Consider the following 20449-nt stretch of genomic DNA (forward strand, 5'->3'; position numbering starts at 1 on the left):
ACAATAAAATGGAAATATTTTCTCGACTTTCTAACATTTACAGATGGAGAAAATGTATGTGAAATGTAACTTATGCACTGAGGAAATTACTGGATGTCACTTTAGCTTAAAGATTATAAATAGAGACCAATCGCTGCACAAGTTAAGGTTACGTATGATGACGAAAGCCCTCCCGGAACCCATAGAGAATGCATTGCAGTGCCTGCAGTTTGAAAAAAAAATTTTTTTTTGAATGGAAGTCTATGAGAGCACTCGGGGTAATTCTCAGCCAGAGTGAAATCGCCCAAAAAGAGGCAGTACTCCACAGAACGTGATTGATGCTGATTGGACTATAGCCTGTATCCAGAGGCAGAACAAAACAGCCTAGCAAAGAATATACACTAGTTGTATACTCTTTGGTAACAGCTAGCGTAACACTGTGGTTGAAAAAAATACGTCCCTTTCTCACTTTGGTGGTGCATCACCCTAATGAAGAAACTGCCCCTGGGTTAAAGGGGTCATGAACTGCATTATTTTATAATGTTTCCTGGGGTGCACTTTTAATGTTAGAATGATGTTTACATCAAAAATTGTCAATTTAGAAATAAAAGGCATTTTTCCTACCCTGATTTTAGCCCTCTGATCTGAACGCTCTGTCTTAAGGGGCGTGTCTGCTGTGAGACTTCAGTGTAAACGCCCACCGCTGTGATTGGCCAACATCTTTGCATATGGAAATAGCTAAGTATTACATGTGAAATTCTCTCGAAAACTTTTATCACATTTTTACTATAACAGTTCTCAAGGTTTACTATTCCACACATAATACCAAAGACTATAAAATAACACAAGACGTGTCACTCATATTATTTTCAATGGGAGAAAGTGAAACACGTTCCAAGCCAATTTTTTTTGCTTTAAAAATGATTTCAAACTGTATTGTTCTGTTTTGCGAAATTGTAGAAGTAAAAAGGCAATTCGAGCTTATAACATTGTAAGCAGATATGATGTATAAAGTAGCACCCTTTTCCTTTTGTTTGTTATATTATTATTTTTTTTCTTGTCCTCTGGCATTGTTATTTCACTTTATTTTAGTTGCTGGTTTGTTTTTGGTTTTTTTTACTTCAATGATATATCTCATTGTATTGTTGTTGGTTTGTGGCATTAATTAAAAAAGAAAAAAAGAAAAAGTGAAATGCGCAATATGGCGGAATAAGTCCCGCCTTCTAAATAAGAGCCAATCACTGACTTGTAAAGTCATTGCATCACTGCAGCAGTCGTTAGAAGCACTGGTTTCTATAGAAACAGTCAGACACGTGCCTCTGAAGTGAGACACAAGAGACGCGCATTTAGGGCAGCGCATGCGCATTAGCTTGATCCAGCCTAAAAAATACAGTTTTGTCATGATTCGAGCGTTTGGGAAAAAAAATTTATATGACAGTTGTTGTCAGATTTCATTGGTGATTACAAATATTAAATTTAATCGAAAGCTTGGCAAACAGCTTTGGAGAATTTGATGTTTCCTCATTCAAAGAGATAGGAGCTGCACTTGCATGCCCAAGAGGCATTTCAAAGATGGCCACCGAGTGAAATGACTTGGCTTAAAGGGACTTTGATAATACTTAGCTATTTCCATATGCAAAGATGTTGGCCAATCACAGCAGTGGGCGTTTACATTGAAGTGTTGATTATAGCATTATATTTAGATTGTGGCATGAAAGGTTACAGGGATGAACATGTAGCCGATCACAGACAAGTTGAGTACATGAATGCAGTGATATCATCTATTTAACTTGATTTCTGCACACTAACTAACTACACATAATCCCTACATATGAAACAATCTAAAACAAATTAATAAGTGTGTTGTGGCATTCCTATCGGAATATGGAAGGCACAGCATTGGGTTTTTTTTCAATTTCAGGCTCTCTGCAAATCCAATGCAGCTACTGTGTTTTTCCAATCAATGGGCGGAGCTACTAAACTTCAGGGTTTATGATGTCACCAACCCAGGAAGAAGCTCATTGTAGTCCCTACCAGCCGTTGGTTGTAGTCCTTAAAAAGCGATTTCTGTAAAAGAAAATATATCCCTTTGCATTGAACTTTAGCGTTGTAACTTTGCAGATGTTGTTTATGCTCAAACAGCAACATGACACACTAACTAAAGTTAAAAATGTGAAATCATAATCAATGACCCCTTTAAATCTTCCATGTCCTGGAGTCAGGACCCAAATATGTAATTCTGGATGCCACCATACTAAGGATGTTCTATATAGTAAGAATGTGTGTAGTTTGAATGAAATTGTACTTCATCCACCATGTTGTCATTTTCATGTGACATACGCCATCAGTTACATTGCTTCACTTCCATTCACAAACCTTTTCCTGTGGCCTCATGGGATAGTAAAATGCCCATTGAATACACACTTCAGAATGTCACTAGAAGTAGTCAGCCATCTGGGTACTTTTCGCCTACTGTTTTATGAAAACTATGAATTGGAACATACTACTTGGCTCACATAATGTTTTTCACCTACTATATAGTATGGAAACAGCCAGGCATATTCATGCAGTGCCTGTGTTTAACTGGGACACACTGATAAAACCATGGTCTATGCTATATCTGTTAATTCCTTAGGTTTTATAACTAAATGATGATATTTTTATAGAAGACAGACTTTTATAGAAATAATTGTCCTTCAACTCTCATTGTAGATATAAAGACACAGATGGAATGGTAACTATTCAATGATATTCAGTTTGAACTGTAATAAAATATCACTGATTACAACTTGTCAATGACAGCAGATGTTTTTGAGTGTATATTGTATTTTCTCAAAGTATATTCGTTTCTCAGGGTGAAAGGTGTTTTACTTTGTTGCATCATGTTTGGTGTGATAGGGTCGTAACAGTGCACTTACAGTGCCTGTATTTTATTAGTTAAATTATGGTAGAAAGATGTAGACAGTGGTAAGCCTGCATTGACTTCACTGTTGTTGACATTTTCCCAGAAAACGACGGCTCATTCAATTAAGAAAGAAGCTGAAGAGGAACCCTCAAAAGATCTGCAGCAGGTAGATCACTAACACATATATGCAAAATGAATCATTCATTACAAACATTTCTTCATTGGAATTCACTTGAATTTTTATGTACATATTTTTTTCTCATTTTAACAGGAAGCCGAAGAGAAAAAACATTCTTTCCGGTTTTGTCTAAACTCTGAGATATATTCAGTGGCGTGTAAAACATCCATGACTGTGCTTGAGGCTCTTAATACAAGCAAAATGTTCAGGAACAAGAAAAACAAAAATAAGAACATACAGAAAGAAATACTCATCCAAAGATCCAAAGGAGAAGTTCCTAGAGCTGCTGTGAAGACTGATTTCCCCTGCTGTCTTATTGAAAAAGATGAGATCTTAGATATAACCTTCATCCAAAAGGATGAAAATGGTTCTATAAATCAACAAACAACTGCAGATCCTTCACTCCTCAGTAAAAGAAGTAAACCTGAAGCATTAGTCACCTTTTGGGTTAAGAAAGACGGAGGACCATCAGTAAAATATTTACTGAAGAGCAAAGCTTTGAGGAATAGGGTTTGTTATGTTTGTGTGTTTGCATTCAAAGGAGAGAAAGTCAAAACTGCTCTTAAACGTGATGGACGGTTCAAAGATGTCATTTTCAGGAAAGAATGTGGACTTTCTGAGTTTGGTATGGACACAATACATGAATCGTCAATACCTGTGGAGGATCTTGACAGAAAGTCTTTCCAGATAGTTGTCATCAGTGACAACAATCTGCCAGACAGTCAGGATGATGAGACTCATGTCAAAACTGAGCCTAATGTAGCTTCAGATTCTGATGTGGCAGAAAAGGCCGGCCCAAGCCAGAATCCCATCAACATTAAGCAAGAAAAAAAAGATGGAAGCACAACAAAGTCAACCAATCCCTCAGCTAAGCAGTATGCAGCTAAACCCATAGACAAATCTGAAGAGATTCTGGGAATTCTGCGTTCCCAGTTTAAAGATTTAGTGGAGACTGTAAAGCAGCGAGAGAACCTAAAGAACAATTCTCAGGTCCAAACGTTCTTCAGAGCAGAATATGGTAAAAGTGTTGAGAATTTCTTGGAGGTGAAGAAAGTGAAGAAGCTCATGAAACACTCTGACTCTGTGTGTCAGATTCGAGTTGGGGGGTCCGCCATTGGAACTGGCTTCTTACTCTTCGACAGATTCATCCTCACTAATGCTCATGTTATTGGGATCTCGAATGACCAATTGAGAGTTAACTTTGCAGAGTACACCGCTGTATTTGATTATGAAGACCTGGATTCACAGATCAAGCGCATAACAGTTAAACATCTCACAGCTTACTTTTATGGGAAGGATGAGAGTGGAAGGCATCTTGACTATGCTCTTCTTGAGTTGGATGAAGTTGATGAAATTGCAGACTGTCCTGAATTGCTCAGTTGTTACAGTCCAAACATTCCTAATGACAGAGTTCAGATCTGCATTGTGGGACATCCAGGAGAAGGGGTCAAGAAAATGGACCCGTGCATCATCATTGAGAGAGAGAAACTACAAGAGGCTGTAGATAAACACAACTCTGAGAATGCCAATTTCATTCATGTGATGAAACAACAGTCTTTGGCTGAGAAATGGGAACCACATGACAACCAGATCCATTATGACTCTTGTTTCTTTCATGGATCTTCTGGCTCTCCAGTTTTTGATGTAGACTGCAAACTGATTGGTGTGCACACTGGTGGCTATGTGTACAAAAGAGAAAAAACTAAAACTTGGAGCATTATGGAATATGCCTATTCCCTGCAGCCCATCCTGGATCACATAAAAGCACAGGCTAAGATAAAAGGTTTGCATTATATTGTCAGTATCTTAGAGCCCTACACCAATAAAAGCAACATGATTGGAGCTGCAGAGCAAGAGAATCAGACTGACATTGAGATGCGCAGTGCAGAGTCTGAAGAGTCTTGAATGGATCTGTCCACACGTCTATGCTGTTTCTGTTTTGTTTTTTTGGGGAAGGACTGCAAAATCTTCCAGTCTGAGAAACATAATTTTAGATTAAAGATTTTCATTCTCATTATAGGGTTTCACTTTTCATATAATTTTTTAGAGATGATTGTGTGTTTAACAGTAGAAGTTGCACTCCGTTTCCATAATTTTTGACAAATGTCAAGTCATGTATCTCACCTGTGGCTGTGGGTGTTTGTGGACCTGACATGTGCAAAGACAGCAGCTAATGGACATTATTTATTTTGCAGAGACAAAAGATACAGTTTTTTTTGCTCATTGTTCATTCACAGTTCATTTATTTTATTTTATTTACATTGTTATTCATATATACTTGTGTATTAAGATACATTCATTAACATCAGTTTTTTTTGGTAATGTTTTTACTTTACATTTGTGTTGAGGTTTTATGCTGATTTTACATTGATTTATCTGAATTTTGCTTTTGTTGTAAGCGATCATGTTCAGTCATCCACATCAGTCATCTCTGAATCACAAATTAATCAATTTGACAGAATCACTGTAATATGAGACAAGAATACACAGCTACCATCAAATGTGTATCTCCACTACAGTAAATACATTTAGAACATTTAGAGTTTGTTAAAGGGTAATTTCAGCAGATCACTGTTCTTCATGCTTTCATGATGAATTTAGCATTAGAATGTACCTTGTGTGATTCATGTGTTGGTGTGTGTTGATCATGTCGAGAAGCTTTGAGGATCTTCAGTTTGTTGGGTCTGGAAAATTCTGTGAATGTCCTATAAAGAAGACATATAATCACAATTAATTAACACACATTTATGTTTTTTATATTAATACAAACTTAATTTATATTTCACATAATAAATTACAATAATTATCCAATCAAAAGGCTTGACGAGTGCATTTTTTCTGTTCAGTGTTGATGTATTTCCTATTGAAACAGAAAGTTTGCATGAAACATGGAATAAAAGCTACAAAACTTTCTGCAAGCAGAATTAATTCATTTAGTTCCTGGAATCTTGATTCAATCACTAAAATTATACATTTTTATATTTTAATTTGAACAGTATTTAGCTCTTACCACTGAGCTCTGCTGTAGTGTGTGTGAGATCACATGTTTGTGTGTTATACTCACAGGAAGCAGGTACTGTGAGGATCCTTCCATTAGATCCTGCAGAAAGGGATGCTGGGAAAGTGTGGAGAAAGCAATCTTCTCCTCACCCTTAAAACCAAACTCCATAAACACCTTCAGCAGCTCCTGAACACATGACAACACATTAAATACAGTCCTGTAGAGACTCTGGATCATCTGCTGATCTACAGAACCACAGATTATGTTGTTCTGCTTCAAAACATCTACTAGACACACAAATATGTCACAAAATAGCCCTACACATTTATGAGACAATTATGAGAGTGACTGACACATGCACATTGCTGGTTATGGTTAATAATTGTTAGCTATGTTTATGATTTGTTAAGTATTTTTGTCATCTTGCTTGCCATTTTAAATCGTAAAACTTTTCTCATTTGTTTATATTTTGAATTAAAATAATTCACATGAAATGGGGGTGAGGACTGGCTGATGGATGTTTTTAGTTTTGGATCAGAGCTGTTATATTGTACCTCTCTGAATTCATCTCTGCTCCTGCGGTTCGGCTGGAAGCGGTTCAGATGTGAAGAGACGTGATCATCTCCACGACTCAGAACTCTGAGCACATCATCAACTGACACGCCCACTTCATCAGACTCCACCCCTCTCTCCTCTTCATCAGCAGCGTCACACTCCTCAACTCCAGCGCCCTCCATATACGGCACAGACTACAGCAGAAACACAGCAGATTGAACCAGTACAAATAGATTATTTTTGCACATTACAGTAATGACAAGTAAAAAAACAATCAGCAAGATTATTACGCTTAATTGTTATTAAAATGTTATGATGCAAAAAGTCTTAATTGTCCTTAAAAGAATTAATTTTCTTTCTTTGATATTGATGTAAAATATGACCCCAACAAGTCCTCACAAGTTTTGTGTAATTCACCCACAAACTCATCAGCTCAGAAGAGTCCGTTAGGTGTGCCATACTGTGTGTGTGTGTGTGTGTGTGTGTGTGTGTGTGTGTTGTGGTGTGTGTGTGGTGTGTGGTGTGGTGTGTGTGTGTGTGTGTGTGTGTGTGTGTGATTACCTTTGTAAGGGGGCTGGTGTGTTTGTAGTGCAGTGTGTGTCCGATCACGAGGCCCAGCGCTCTGGTGAAGCCCTGAGATGGTTCAGGATGGCAGCAGAAATACAGCAGCATTCTCAGATAGTCCAGCATCAGCGGGGATGAGTGTGAGCTCGCAAACAGACTGAAGAAAAACTATACATATAAAGAAGGGGGGGGGGGGGGGGGAACATATGCATGTTCAAACACAGATTATATGATCAGAGCATCAGAAAAACATTAGAGTCTCAAAGTTTCAAAGTCATCAATATTAATGCATTTACTGTATTCAGTGATAAGCATTAAAGGGGTCAAATCATGAGGAATCAATCTTCAGAACTTCAGAAGTGTCCTCTTCAAAAAGGCCATTAATTGAAACTGATCTGCAAAAATAACTCTTTCTGATCTTCAGCACCTCAAAAAGTTAGAAAGTCTATTTTAACAAGTTTATAACAGTTTTAGAGGCAAATCACTGGAGATTATTTTGTGAATTTTTCAATGCAATGTAAAAAATGCTCAAAAAAGACAGTAAAAAAAAAATGACCCCCCTTTAAAGTTGTAAAAATTCTTCATGTGTCATTACCTTCTTAAGGTTGGCTAGTCTGTTGTAGGGCAGAGGTTCAGATGGGTCATCCGGAACAGGAAGATCTCTTTCACTGGGAAACCACAATTCAACCTGATCAAAAGAACAAAACAGATGATAAACTGAACTAATGGAGAGAAATGTAGCACATTAATATTTTTGAGGTTTGTTTTAATTAATTTTAATTGTAGAAGTAGCATGCAATTGGAATCAAATTATCTGTGGAACCATTTTTTCATTATTAAAAGGCAGTAAAAGTGAAATAATATAAACATTTTGTGTTTACAGATATCAGTTGCAGTGATGTTCTGTGAAATGTGTGTGAGTGTAACAGACCTGTGTGTATTGTTGTTGTGTGATGAGTCCAGTTCCTGCAGTGTCGACGGCTCTGAAGCGCTGGAGGGTTTTTAACAGCTGAATCTGAGAGGGAAACGGCCACGGCAGAGCAGCACTGAGCAGAAACTGACGCCAATCCAGCATCTCTGAGTCCTGAGCTAACACACACACCAGCTCTTCAACCTACACACACACACACACAATAGCACATTCATTATCATGTGAGTACAAACAGGCTAATCTGTCGTTTGACATGATTTGTGTTTTTGTCAGTTACGATGTCTTAACATTGGTGATCTCAAAATTGTGTATTCTTCACGTTTTGTCTTATTGTGAAGCTCCACCAAACTAATTTTGAATTTATAATTTGTCTTTAATAATTTTATGTGTATCATATTTGATAAATATACTGTGGATATTAGTAAATATAATTTGCCATTTATCGTTATAATCAGATTAAGTCTAAATTTATAGACTCTGTGGAATCACTTGACAAGCACAGTTTTCTTCTGTTTGGATGCATTTCCTGTTGAAGCAGGAAGCCAAGCCAAAGCAATGAAGACACTTTCAAAATGAATACATTCCAGCCACTTCCTTCTTAAAGTCAGCATGTAATCAAAACACACAATTCATATTTTTTATGGAATATTGCAGTATTTATTATAAATGATTTATCTGTGCACATCATTTTTTAAATTCATGTGTCCTTATAATCTTTCTCATGTGACATCTCTTCTCTGATGATGTGTTTACTGGTGTGAGGGCGGCCTGTCACTCACATGAAATCCACCAATAGCAAACCACAACCATCCAATCAATTCCTGATGAACAAAATTAAGTTCCGGCTTACATATTTTTCTTGTTGGAGAAGCTGTTTCACTCAGATACATCACATTAGGGAAGAAAAGACAATCACAACTTCTGTTTCGTGTCAACTTTAAGCAATGTTCATTGGAAAAATAATTAAGTATGAGTGTTTGCAACCAAAGACATACAACAAACCATAATTTGCTCTGCTAGTCAGAGATGGAGGTGTTTGAGTGAAGATGTACCTGTGAGGGAGTGATGTGCATCCAGGGCTCAGGTAAGACGTCACTACCCATGTGAGGAGAGGTTAATTCATGCAGAACTTCAGTCAACTCATTACTGCACAGCAGACCTAAACACAACACAATAAAGTTACTAACTTCAACTCAAACATGTTAGTTTCAGTTCCGCTTAGTTCTGTTTAACTCTCATTCTGTTTATTCAATTGAGCACACAATTTTAAAGGAATTGTTCACTCAAAACATAAGTAAATGTCAGAACAATTAGTTTGACATGTTAGTTTGACTTGTGTTTTGAGTAATGCTGATTCTGACCAGTTGGGGCGGTCTTGTGCAGCTGAGCACAGAGGATGTCCAGCTGTTGGACTGTGAGAGTGCTGTTCTTGGGCTTCTCCAGCAGGGATCGGCGTGGAGCGGATGCTGGACTCGCCACGACACGTGTGTCTCCATCCACACAGAAATCAGCGCTCTGCAGAACGAGCTCATGATGGATCTGAACTCCATTCTCAATGTGCTTCCGCACAAACTCTGTCAGCTGGTCGATACTGGAAACACATGCAAACATATAATGTATATATACATGTGTACAGTATGATGAAAAGCACATATGGTATTTTTGGATAAATGTCCTCCTGACACATAAGCATATGTCCCAGTCATATCATAGTCAACTTGTTTTTCTTTCTTTCTTTCTTTCTTTCTTTCTTTCTTTCTTTCTTTCTTTCTTTCTTTCACTTACTCACTCAAGTTTTTCAATGAACAGAAGAAAATATATTTCAAGTATTACAAATACACTACACTACAAAGTTTGGAATAATAATAAAATAAATTAAATTTTTTTGAAGAAGAAGTCTGGCTTCATTTAATGCATAAAAAATGAGTAAAAACAGAAATATAGTGAAATATTACAATTTCTATTTTTTTCTATATAAATTTTAAATGTAATCTTCAGTGTCACATGATCCTTCAGAAATTATTATCAAGAAAAAAATATTATAAAGAATCATGTGACACTGAAGACTGGACTAATGGCTGCTAAAATTACATTTTAAAATATATTAAAATAGAAAAATTTAAATGGAAATGACAATATTACTGTTTTTATTGGATTTTTGATTAAATAAATGCAGACTTGGTGAGTATTAAAATTAAAAATAAGTTGACTAAGACTTGCAAAACAAGATTTTATACACTATGGTATTTGTTGTACTGAATTAATTTTATGCTAATCCAGTGGCGTAACTTTGTTTTAAAAAGTGGGTGGGACAGGATTGTGTATGTGCCATTAGTCCCGACTCCCGAGAGTATGTATATTAGTTATTAAATACGAGGATCCGCAGTTGATATCATATTGTCCTGATGGAGGGGTGGCAGTATTTTCGTTTAGCATTCAAGAGGTTCTGGGTTCTAACCCAACCATGTATGATTTTTTTTTTTTCTCATTAAAACCAAAGATGTTCATTAAGATTGTATATCAAGAGCAGGGATACGTTTATGTGTAGCTACTTTGTTTTGTGATTTCAACCTAACAAATAGAGAGTCTCTGCAACAGAGCGATAGATTGAAGCGCTCGTCCGTGTGAACACTGCGCAGTGTGCACGAGCGCCAAGAGAACACTGTTGCGCCTCTGATAGCAGCGACAACGAGCACTCAACATGATTTCAAAAACAACACATCCCAGCGCCAGATCACCTATTATTAACTCAAATTGATAATCAACTAGAGGTGTTTCTTTTGTATTACATATCCGAGCCACGAGAGGTTTCAAAAAGTGGTCGGGACAATATCGACCCTTTCAAAAAGTGGTAGGGACATGTCCCACCCGTCCCACCTGCAAATTATGCCTATGTGCTAATCTTAAAAGAAAAAAAAGATTTTTTGCTTTTTATTGTGGTTTCAAGAGTGACATAGGATCTGGCTAATTCTGATATGCCTTTTAGTAGTATATTTATCATTTACATTCATCTCTGCAGCTAAATGGATTTCAGTCAAGAAAGCAGAGACAGAGTTCTCATCCTCTCCTGATCTGCCGTCACCCGTCCGTCTCCCTCCTTTCCTCTCACCTGTTCATCTCAGACAGGAAGCGAGCTCGCAGCCACTCCTCCATGTTCCTGTAGCCCTGCTCGGCTCTCTGCTGAAGACTGCTCACGGTTCTCAGCGCATGAGCCTTCACCAGCTCCAGACGCAGCTTCACCGCATGTTCTGCACACAAACACAGCACAATCTTACTGTTTATACAAACATCCTGAAGCTCTGTACTGTTTACACAATGATATACAACAGCACAATATAACAGGTATCACAAGATATTAGCCAAGAGCTCATGGCGTACCTTCACGTTTCAGTGCGGCTGTGAACTCCTGTTTGATTCTCTTCCTCTCTGCCCTCCTCTTGATCTCCTCAGGGTTCTTCACCACTGTGGGCAGAGGACTGGGCTCCTGAGGAGGAGTGGGAGCACCTAAAACAACACAGACCTTCGTGTCAACACATAACAGAGCTGAAACTCACACATGTAATTGAGTAGAGGGTCTTTACCTTTCTTTTTCCCTGCTTTCTTATTGTCCGTAGCAGAGTTTGAAGTCTGCACTCTCTGTGTCTCCATTGGCTTCTGTTCTTCATCACCTTCCTCTTCTTCTCGCTGCTGCGTCTCTGCCAACACCTGACACAGAGTTGTGTGAAAACACACGTGAAGAAAGATGTGCCGGCACAGGGGAGTGTTTCACCATTTTTTCAACTCATAGCCTTTCCAAAAAGAATTCTGAGTAAGAACTATCGTTTTTGCAAAATAAACTGTAAAATGACCAAACATAAAAAGATTAAAGAATCAACATTATAATAAAACACTAATGAAAAATATAAATAATATATTGTTTTTAATATTTTTGAGAAATCTCTTCTGCTCACTAAGGCTGCATTTATTGGCTCAAAAATACATTAAAACAGTAATACTGTGAAATACTATTTAAAATGTATTTTATTTCTGTGATCAAAGCTGAATTTTCAGCATCATTACTCCAGTCTTCAGTGTCACATGATCCTTCAGAAATCATTCTAATATGCTGATTTGCTGCTCAAGAAACATTTCTGATTATTATCAATGTTGAAAACAGTTGTGCTGCTTAATATTTTTGTGGAAAACATAAAACATTTTTTTTCTCAGGATTCTTTGATGATTAGAAAGTTTAAAAGAACAACATTTATTTGAAATGTATATTTTTTTAACCAAAAATCATACCATAATTTTTAATCAATTTAAAGAATCCTTGAGGAATAAAAGTATTAATGTCTTTAAAAAAATCTTACTGAACCCAAACTTTTAAATGGTTGTGTTTATGAACAATTTATTCACATTAATAAGCCACTATTATAGAAATTACAAAATTAAAAATAGCTGTTTTTAATATGTGATTATGAGTTCATTGATGCAACTTTGATTTTTAGATTTTTAATTCACAGTATTAAACCACTGTTTTCAATCAAATTATAGATTACCTATTATTATCTGCATTTTGACTCAATTTCTAAATCTTTACAGATTTGTTCATTGATTTGAGTTCCTAAAAAAGGGCTTTTCAAAGATTTCCGTCAACATGATGCAGTTCAGAGGAATATTTCTTGCCTTAACTAAAAGATGCTACAAGTTTTTTTTAAAATAAACAAATTGCATTTTTGCAGAAAAATTGCTTTTTCTTCAGCACTCTTTGCAGGTTTTTCTAACAGCGCAGGGCCAGAGCTGAAATATGAATGTATAATATATTAACACATCAAACATCAAGTATGTCACTGTCTATCTAAACAACTTTACTGTAAAAAACAATGTCTATGCTCAGAATTGAATAACTTTCACTACACAGTATACACTGTACTGTATATTGCTTACTGTTTATTTAAAAGAGTATGTACAACAGTAGGCATTATGCATATTGCTACATTGTTGTCACATTGTAAAATGTTTGAAAGACAATATTCAGTAATATTATTGTAATATTTAACTGCACTGACACTATAGGACGAGAACTCAATTGAGCTGGATAATGACACTAACTTCGCAACATCAACCCTGTTATTGAACTAATTTGAATCAAAATTGAACAGACTTGAAATAAGTAATGACACTATAGTCTTCCGTAGAGCTGATTTACAGCAGAAATTGGTTTTATAATTGATTAATTTTACGTTACACTGTTATTTTCCTGTTTATTAATATGAAGCTGCTTTGAAACAATCTGTATAAAGCGCTATGTAAATAAATGTGACTTGACCTTATTGTGAACATATTCAGCATCACCTCTGACATTAAACTCTTGGCAGTATGATAAAAATGTTAATTTGGTTCATTTGTCATACTGGAAACTGAAGGAAAATAAGTGTACACTGCATTTTGGGGATACAATATTCCATACAATGAGATGTTGTAAAAATTTGCATGCAGACTGCAAAACTAGTATATGCTATTCTGAACACAGCCAAAGTCATTATGTCATATTATACACTATGAGATGGACAACTACAGTAGCTCAGGAGAAGGTCTATAGTCCTGTAATGTCAGTGACATGATGATAAATCATGATATGTAATGGCTCTTTTTACATTTCTGACTCCTCTTGCTCGTGCTCATCTGCAGTGATGTCAAGCAATGGGATGCGAGTGAAGCCACGCGCGGATTCAGGAAACGCAGTTTTACACATCGCTGAATAGTAATCTCTTAGCAGACATAGGGAGTCTTGAAAGCGGCCCACTTCAATCTGTACACACACACACAAACAGAACCATAAGACTTCAAACTCATCCCAGGCGGTTTTGTGATGTGTAAGAGGAGTGTGTGTTACCTGCATTAACGCAGAATAATGGTTGATTAGTACAGCAGTGTGATCGTCTAACCAGCCATCATCAATGACACCTGCTCTCTCCTGCTCCGCCTCTTCCTTGCGCTTATCACAGATGTCCCACAGACGCTCACGCAAGTCCTGCACGAATTAAAATCACACACTGATTAGAATGAAAGTTTGAACACATATTTTATTGCGAAAAATGTTTATTTGTGGCTAATTTGTGATAAACCTGCAACAAACAAATGCTCACTGAAATTGTTGGGGTTTTTTTTATTTAAATTTTTTTTCATCAAATTTCTATTGATTTTCAATGTTCCACATCAATGCTGAAATACTTGAAAAACATTAAACAGAGACAGGTTTAAATGAAACACACACAGAAAAATAAATAAATAAATAATTTAAAAATGCATTTCCTTGCCTTATTTCTAATAAATATACTGCAAACTAGGCCTCTTTTTGAAGTTAAATAAAAATATTGATATAAAAAAATATCACACAAAACGTGATTTAAATAAACAAGTTCATTTTTCTTACCTCACTTGTTTTAAAGCATAAAGTCTTTATATCTGATGTCATTTTTCTTTTCAACTAAATGTATCTTGTATTAAGAATGTTTAGATATTTGTAGTGGATAACAAGACAAAAATACTGAGGAAGAAAATCATGTTTTGCAGTTCAGGAGTTTCTCACATCCAGCCTCTGATGGAGCTCTCCTTTAGTCTCCTCGTCCTCTCTGACGTTGTCAGGAACGCTGTTATAATCACGCTGCCACACGCTTACAAACTCCTGCTTCAGATCTGGCTTCTGTAGGTACTGCCTGAAGTTCTCCCTGAAACATACAAACACACACACATACGTTATACACTCACACACACATACACAAGCCCTCACGTCACACACAGATGAGCGCTGTTCTCTCACCGGATGTTGTAGAGGTGGTGAATGATGAGCTCACGTTCACCGCGGAGGTTCTGCATCACTGTTTTGACGTTAGTCACATATGAATTACAGACGTTCTCCCAGTACGGAACAAGATACTCTGAGATCTCCTGCAAAAAGATGAACAAAACAAAAATGATGCTGAAAATTCAGCTTTAATCACAGAAATATGCTGTATTACATTTTAAAATATATTTAAATAAGCCTAAAATATAGCTTGACTAACTCGGTCATGTCCTCTATCAGTATGCAACGAACACTGATCAAATGCATGTTTATTCTCAACATTTTATTGCAAGTTTTTTTTATTTCCTTTCATTTTATTTTAAGTTTTTTCTCAAAACACAACTTTATTCTCAAAATTTTATGAGTTTATATTCTACATTTTATTTTGACTTTCAAAGTTTAATCTTGCATTATAATGACTTTAGGTCAAGATGGTTTTATTTTTTTATTATTACTTGGCCCTAATCCTCTTCCATATTTAAGAGACATTAAGAGCTCTATTTTAAGGATCTAAGCACATGGTCTGATGCGCACGGTGCAGGTCCACTTAGGGTGTGTCCGAATCCACTTTTGTCAGTTTAACGATGAAAAAAATGGTTGGCGTGGTCCAAAAGGGTTGTACCTAGTCTCTTATTGAGTCATGAGTGTGTTTTAAGCCTAACATGTAATAAACCAATCAGAGTCTCATTTCCCATTTCCTTTAAAAACCAGGCACGCTTACACCATGGTGGATTGCTATTTACATGACGGATTTTGCAAGTGGAAAGACTGAAAGCTTCTCCAGAAAGGAAACAGATCTGCTCATGTGCGAGGTTAAAGCATTGTAATCCTTTTATTTTTAATATTTGGCATGTTTGTGTGCTGCGAGTCTCTGTGTGTGTAACAAGCAGAGTGTACATGCGTTGTGCACCCGCATATTACTAACACGCCCTTTAAATAACAAAAAAAAAATATTGTGGATACCACAATATTGTTCATACCAGCACGCCCATGGGCGAACAGATGAATAGCACAAATTTGCTATTTAAACAAAGTGGGTGCTGGACGTGAAAATAATAACTGCGTTGAGCTGAAGCTGGCAAAAAACACTTGTGTTGTGCCTGGCGTTGCATTGTGCTGCGTGTATGATGGGGCCTAAGAGACTTTGACATATAAATCTCATACCAGCCAGTATCAAACGGATTAAAAAACAAACTAGATAAGTGTAATGGCTCTCCATCTGATATTCCAAATCACACAGACTCTTTGAACATCATTTTTCCATGAGAAGGAGAGAAGGTGTGTTATGTGTGTGTATATGCCTTGGGTAAGGGTTCCTCCACGTAGACCCTTCCAACAGATTTTGGGGTCGCTGGTGAAGACTTAGCAGAGCTGGCACTTTCTGGACGGGTGTGTTCAGGTGAGGAGGATGTAGACATTTTCCTGGAGTGAACCAGAGCTACTTCTATAGGTCAGGACAGAGAGCACATTTCACTAGACATGCATTTACACAAGGAAGATACAGAGTGACAACTGATATTTTCATGCATTTTATGTAAGTAGTCTGCTATATTGTTATAAAGATCTCATGTATCAAATACTTTACTTAACAAAAACTCATATGCAAACTTTTTATATACACATTGTCATGTTTTATAGAGTTAAGTAGTCTGAAGCAAGTCGATGTACCTTTTTCAACAGAGTCCATAGTGTCCATCAGAACCACCTCCACGTTTTTAAAGAGAGTTTCCTCATCTACATCTGCTGTGACTTTCACAAGAATATTCTGCCGGTTACCAAACCATTTCTCCAGTTTTGGCCATGTGTCATGGAACCCACTGATTCTATTAAAGAAAACATAACACAGATGACTTATGGAAGCTTGTTTCCTCCATGGATTAAAAAAAACAACAATTACAACTTCTTATCTCACACTTTTTTCCTCCAAATCTTTTTTCTCAGAATTGCGTGATATAAAGTCACAATTGTGAGATATAAACACACAAACATGACTTTTCTTGCAATTGCGATTTGCGAGTTTATATCTTTCAATTCTGACTACTTTTCCCAGAATTGTGACATATAAACTCACAATTGTGAGTTATAAAGTCCAATTCTGAGGTAAAAAAAATACTGACTTTTTATAACTTGCAATTCTGAGAAAAAAGTCAGAATTGTGAGAAAAAAATTAGAATTGAGAGAAAAAAAGTCACAATTACCTTTTTTAGTTTTTATTCAGTGGTGGAAACAAGCTTCCATATTTTATGATCATTTAGTGCCTTAAGAAAATCTTTTAAAAAATCTGAAAGTCACAAAAAATTTTCTCCAGAATATGACATATTTTGGGGTGAAACAGCATTCAATGAAAAGAAAAAAACAACTTGATTTAATCTATCGGGATTTGCCTGGATCATGTAATGTTAATCTATTTTCCAGTACACTGAACTGGAAACTTGTGACACCGTATGTTTACTTTGGGCATTACAAAATGAAGCTTGTATCTTTCCAACTATAATTGAGTGCACAATTATATGTCATATAATCATATGTCCCATGTGCTAAAAACAACCACCGTATGTTTTCACACACCTGTGCTGTATCTGTTTCATCCCCAGGCTTTTGTCATCAGACAAGGATGCTGGATCTTGTGTGTCCAAATCTGTCACACTGGTCTTTTCGTCTGGATCATCGCTGCCTTCTTTCTCCTGCTCTCCGCTCTCTCTGTCCACTAATAAGTGAAGATAACAGCTTATTACATACTAATAACAACCATGTCTGTCATGTTGGTAAGAGTAACTGATGTTAAAGTTAATAACATCAAGCACTGCAATCCGAATAAACACACCAGCCTGGTGAGCGCCTCGCTCCAGAACCTGCTCATCTGAAATGTCTAACAGCACCACTACGTCCAGTGCAGGAGATGGAGGACATGGATCTTTAGGCGTGTTTTTGTCTGTGGATAAGTTGCTTTGTGTTTTTGTCTCAGTCTCATCAGGTTCTGTCCCGTTCAGAGCTTTCTCCAGCATCTGAGCCTGAGTGATGTCCACTGGGAACCCGTCAAGGATCCAGCCACTATCAGCAGGGATGTTCCTGAAGAACACAGCAGGAGGAAATCAAACCAGAACTAGACTATCTACAAGTCAAGAGAAGTCAAATTTATTTATATAGCACTTTTCATAAATGGCCGTAGGATAGAGCAAAACAAAACAAAGGTCATGAATTAGAAGTCTAAAACAAGAGAAAAAGAAATGTCGGAGGATTGCGATAAAAGAGAAGAGGAGCTTAAGTTTGTTGCAGCCATATTTATTTGAACTGTGAGAGTCTAAGCTCATGCTACTCCTACATCTATGTCATTTGCTGTGTCATAGGTTACTCTTTCACTGTAAATTGATCTGTACAGCCGTTTTCCGGAAACTAGTTATTGAAGTTTATAAAGTTTTAAATATGGATATAAATATGGCCATTAAAAAACCCATCGCTTCTCTTCAGAAGGCCTTTGTTAACCCACTGGAGCTGTATGGATTACTCTTATGATGAATGGATGCGCTTTTGGGCTTCAAAATCACAAGCCAATATTCACTACCATTATAAAGCTTCAAAGAGCCAGGATATTTTTTAATATAACGGATTGTGTTCGTCTGAAAATAGATAGCTATATAAACCTAGGATGGCTTGAGGGTGAGTAAATCATGGGATCATTTTCATTTTTGGGTGAACTAACCCTTTAATTGTTCATTTGTTAATTAATTCACCAAAGTAAATAAGAAAACAAAACTAAAAGGTTTTCATGTGCACTCACGTGATATAATACTATCTACATAAGTACAGTCACCACCATGATCACATGACCAGCTGAACAGTATTCAATTTATATCAGTTAACCCCCTAATATGGGACATTTGAAATGTTTTATAGAATAAATAACCCCCAGAAAACAGTCTGAATCATAATTCTTTGATTGACGAGTCAGAATTAAATATTCCAGAGAGTGTTGTGTAGTAATGCAATATACAGTAAATTAAACATTTTATTTTAACTGTGCAAAAAACAAACTGTGAAGTCAGAAAATAAGCATTATTTATCAATAAGCATTCCAGCTCTTATAGCATCCACTATAATGTCAACCAGAAGTTGATCAGGAACAGCTTTGCCTGTCCTAAGAGCCTTCTCTACCGCTGCACCACACTGCGCTCGCAACGACCACTGCAGAACACAGCATTGTGTGTGTCACGAACCATATCAAGAAGCTCAATGCTGCTAAATACAGAGAGTTTGTGTGGAGAGTGGTTGTGTATTTGCCTTTACTTTTTCTTTGTCCTCTTTTTCGTGAAGTCCAGATGTCTCATGAGGCTGCGGTCCTGCTGTGAGACAGATGGAAGAATTGGTCACTACTGGAACTTGAGTGAGCAGAGTAAATAATGTCACTGTTGTTAAACCTGTTCTTTATTGGGTTTTGGGTTTAGTATAGAGCATTTATGGAGAACCAAATATGAGGGAAAAAATTATTAATATGCAGTTAAATTAAAGAAAGAAAAAAATGGAAATAAATGTACATGATAACTACAGAAATAAATTAAAGAATAAGTGTAATCAATTATTACAGAAATGAATAAAAGTGAAAAATAAAAACCATGTAATTAAATAATAGGACTGTGAAATATTGTTAAATATTGTTATATTATTACACTTTAAAATATCAGTTTTTTTTTTTATTAAATATATTTTACAATGTAATTTATTCCTGTGATCAAAGCTGAATTTTCAGCATCGTTACTCCAGTCTTCAGTGTCACATGATCCTTCAGAAATAATTCTAATATGCTGATTTGCTGCTCAAGAAACATTTCTGATTATTATCAATGTTGAAAACAGTTGTGCTGATTCATATTTTTAGGGAAACTGTGATTTTTTTTTTTTTTTCAGGATTCTTTGTTGAATATTAAGTTCAAAAGAACAGCATTCATTTGAAATCTAAATCTTTTGTTACATTATAAATGTCTTTACTGTCACTTTTGATCAACTAAATGCATCCTTGATGAATACAAGTATTATTTTCTTTCCAAAAACATCTTACTGACCCAAAACTTTTGAATGGCAGTGTGAATAATGTCAGTTTTAGAAGTTGTCTAATATTCTCACAAACCTGATTCTAGAGGGGAGGACGTCTCCATCTCTTTATCTCTCTGAGGCTGCTCAATACCTTCTGTCGGAGAACCATTTCTCTCCAGATTCTTCTGAGCAACATGGTCAGCCCCAACAGGAGAATTAAACAGTGTAAATAATGTAGTAAATAAAATGTTTGAACAGACAACAGTGCAGTAAAACACATGATTGTGATGTTACAGCAGATTGTGCTTAATTTACACACTCAACTCTATTAATTATTTTGAGTTTTAGCCTTATAATACTTGTTAGTTTGTGTACTTTTATATATTTTTTCTAAAGAATTACTATAGGCATATAGAATGGTAAATTAAGTCATAAGAGAAAAAGATGATGTCTAATGCATTACATCTGAACGCTGTTTTACTT

The 20449-nt window shown here is 36.3% G+C and overlaps 2 protein-coding genes across 2 annotated transcripts in view; one reads left to right on the forward strand and one right to left on the reverse strand.

The window, feature by feature from the left end:
• LOC125267249 (serine protease FAM111A-like) overlaps positions 1-5797 on the forward strand; it is a 25080-nt gene extending 19283 nt beyond the window's left edge. Inside the window, exons 7-8 of the mRNA XM_048188707.1 lie at positions 2988-3050; positions 3156-5797. Coding sequence (XP_048044664.1) covers positions 2988-3050; positions 3156-4967 — 1875 coding nt within the window. The 3' untranslated portion in view covers positions 4968-5797. The remainder of the gene's footprint in view (positions 1-2987; positions 3051-3155) is intronic.
• Positions 5574-20176, reverse strand: LOC125266171 (sperm flagellar protein 2-like). The gene is made up of 23 exons (XM_048186625.1): positions 20061-20176; positions 19224-19279; positions 19022-19121; positions 17764-18012; positions 17508-17646; positions 16608-16762; positions 16241-16383; positions 14916-15043; positions 14685-14823; positions 13989-14126; positions 13750-13904; positions 12844-12892; positions 11695-11818; positions 11492-11617; positions 11223-11361; positions 9475-9704; positions 9166-9272; positions 8114-8296; positions 7778-7870; positions 7180-7350; positions 6618-6812; positions 6127-6249; positions 5574-5767 (listed from the first exon to the last, which is right to left on the reverse strand). The coding sequence occupies exons 1-23, from the start codon at positions 20086-20088 to the stop codon at positions 5708-5710; spliced, it is 3030 nt and encodes a 1009-aa protein (XP_048042582.1). The 5' UTR covers positions 20089-20176; the 3' UTR covers positions 5574-5707.
• Positions 20177-20449: the final 273 nt, after the last annotated feature.

The sequence above is a fragment of the Megalobrama amblycephala genome, linkage group LG4, assembly GCF_018812025.1.
Source record: "Megalobrama amblycephala isolate DHTTF-2021 linkage group LG4, ASM1881202v1, whole genome shotgun sequence".
NCBI lineage: Eukaryota > Metazoa > Chordata > Actinopteri > Cypriniformes > Xenocyprididae > Megalobrama > Megalobrama amblycephala.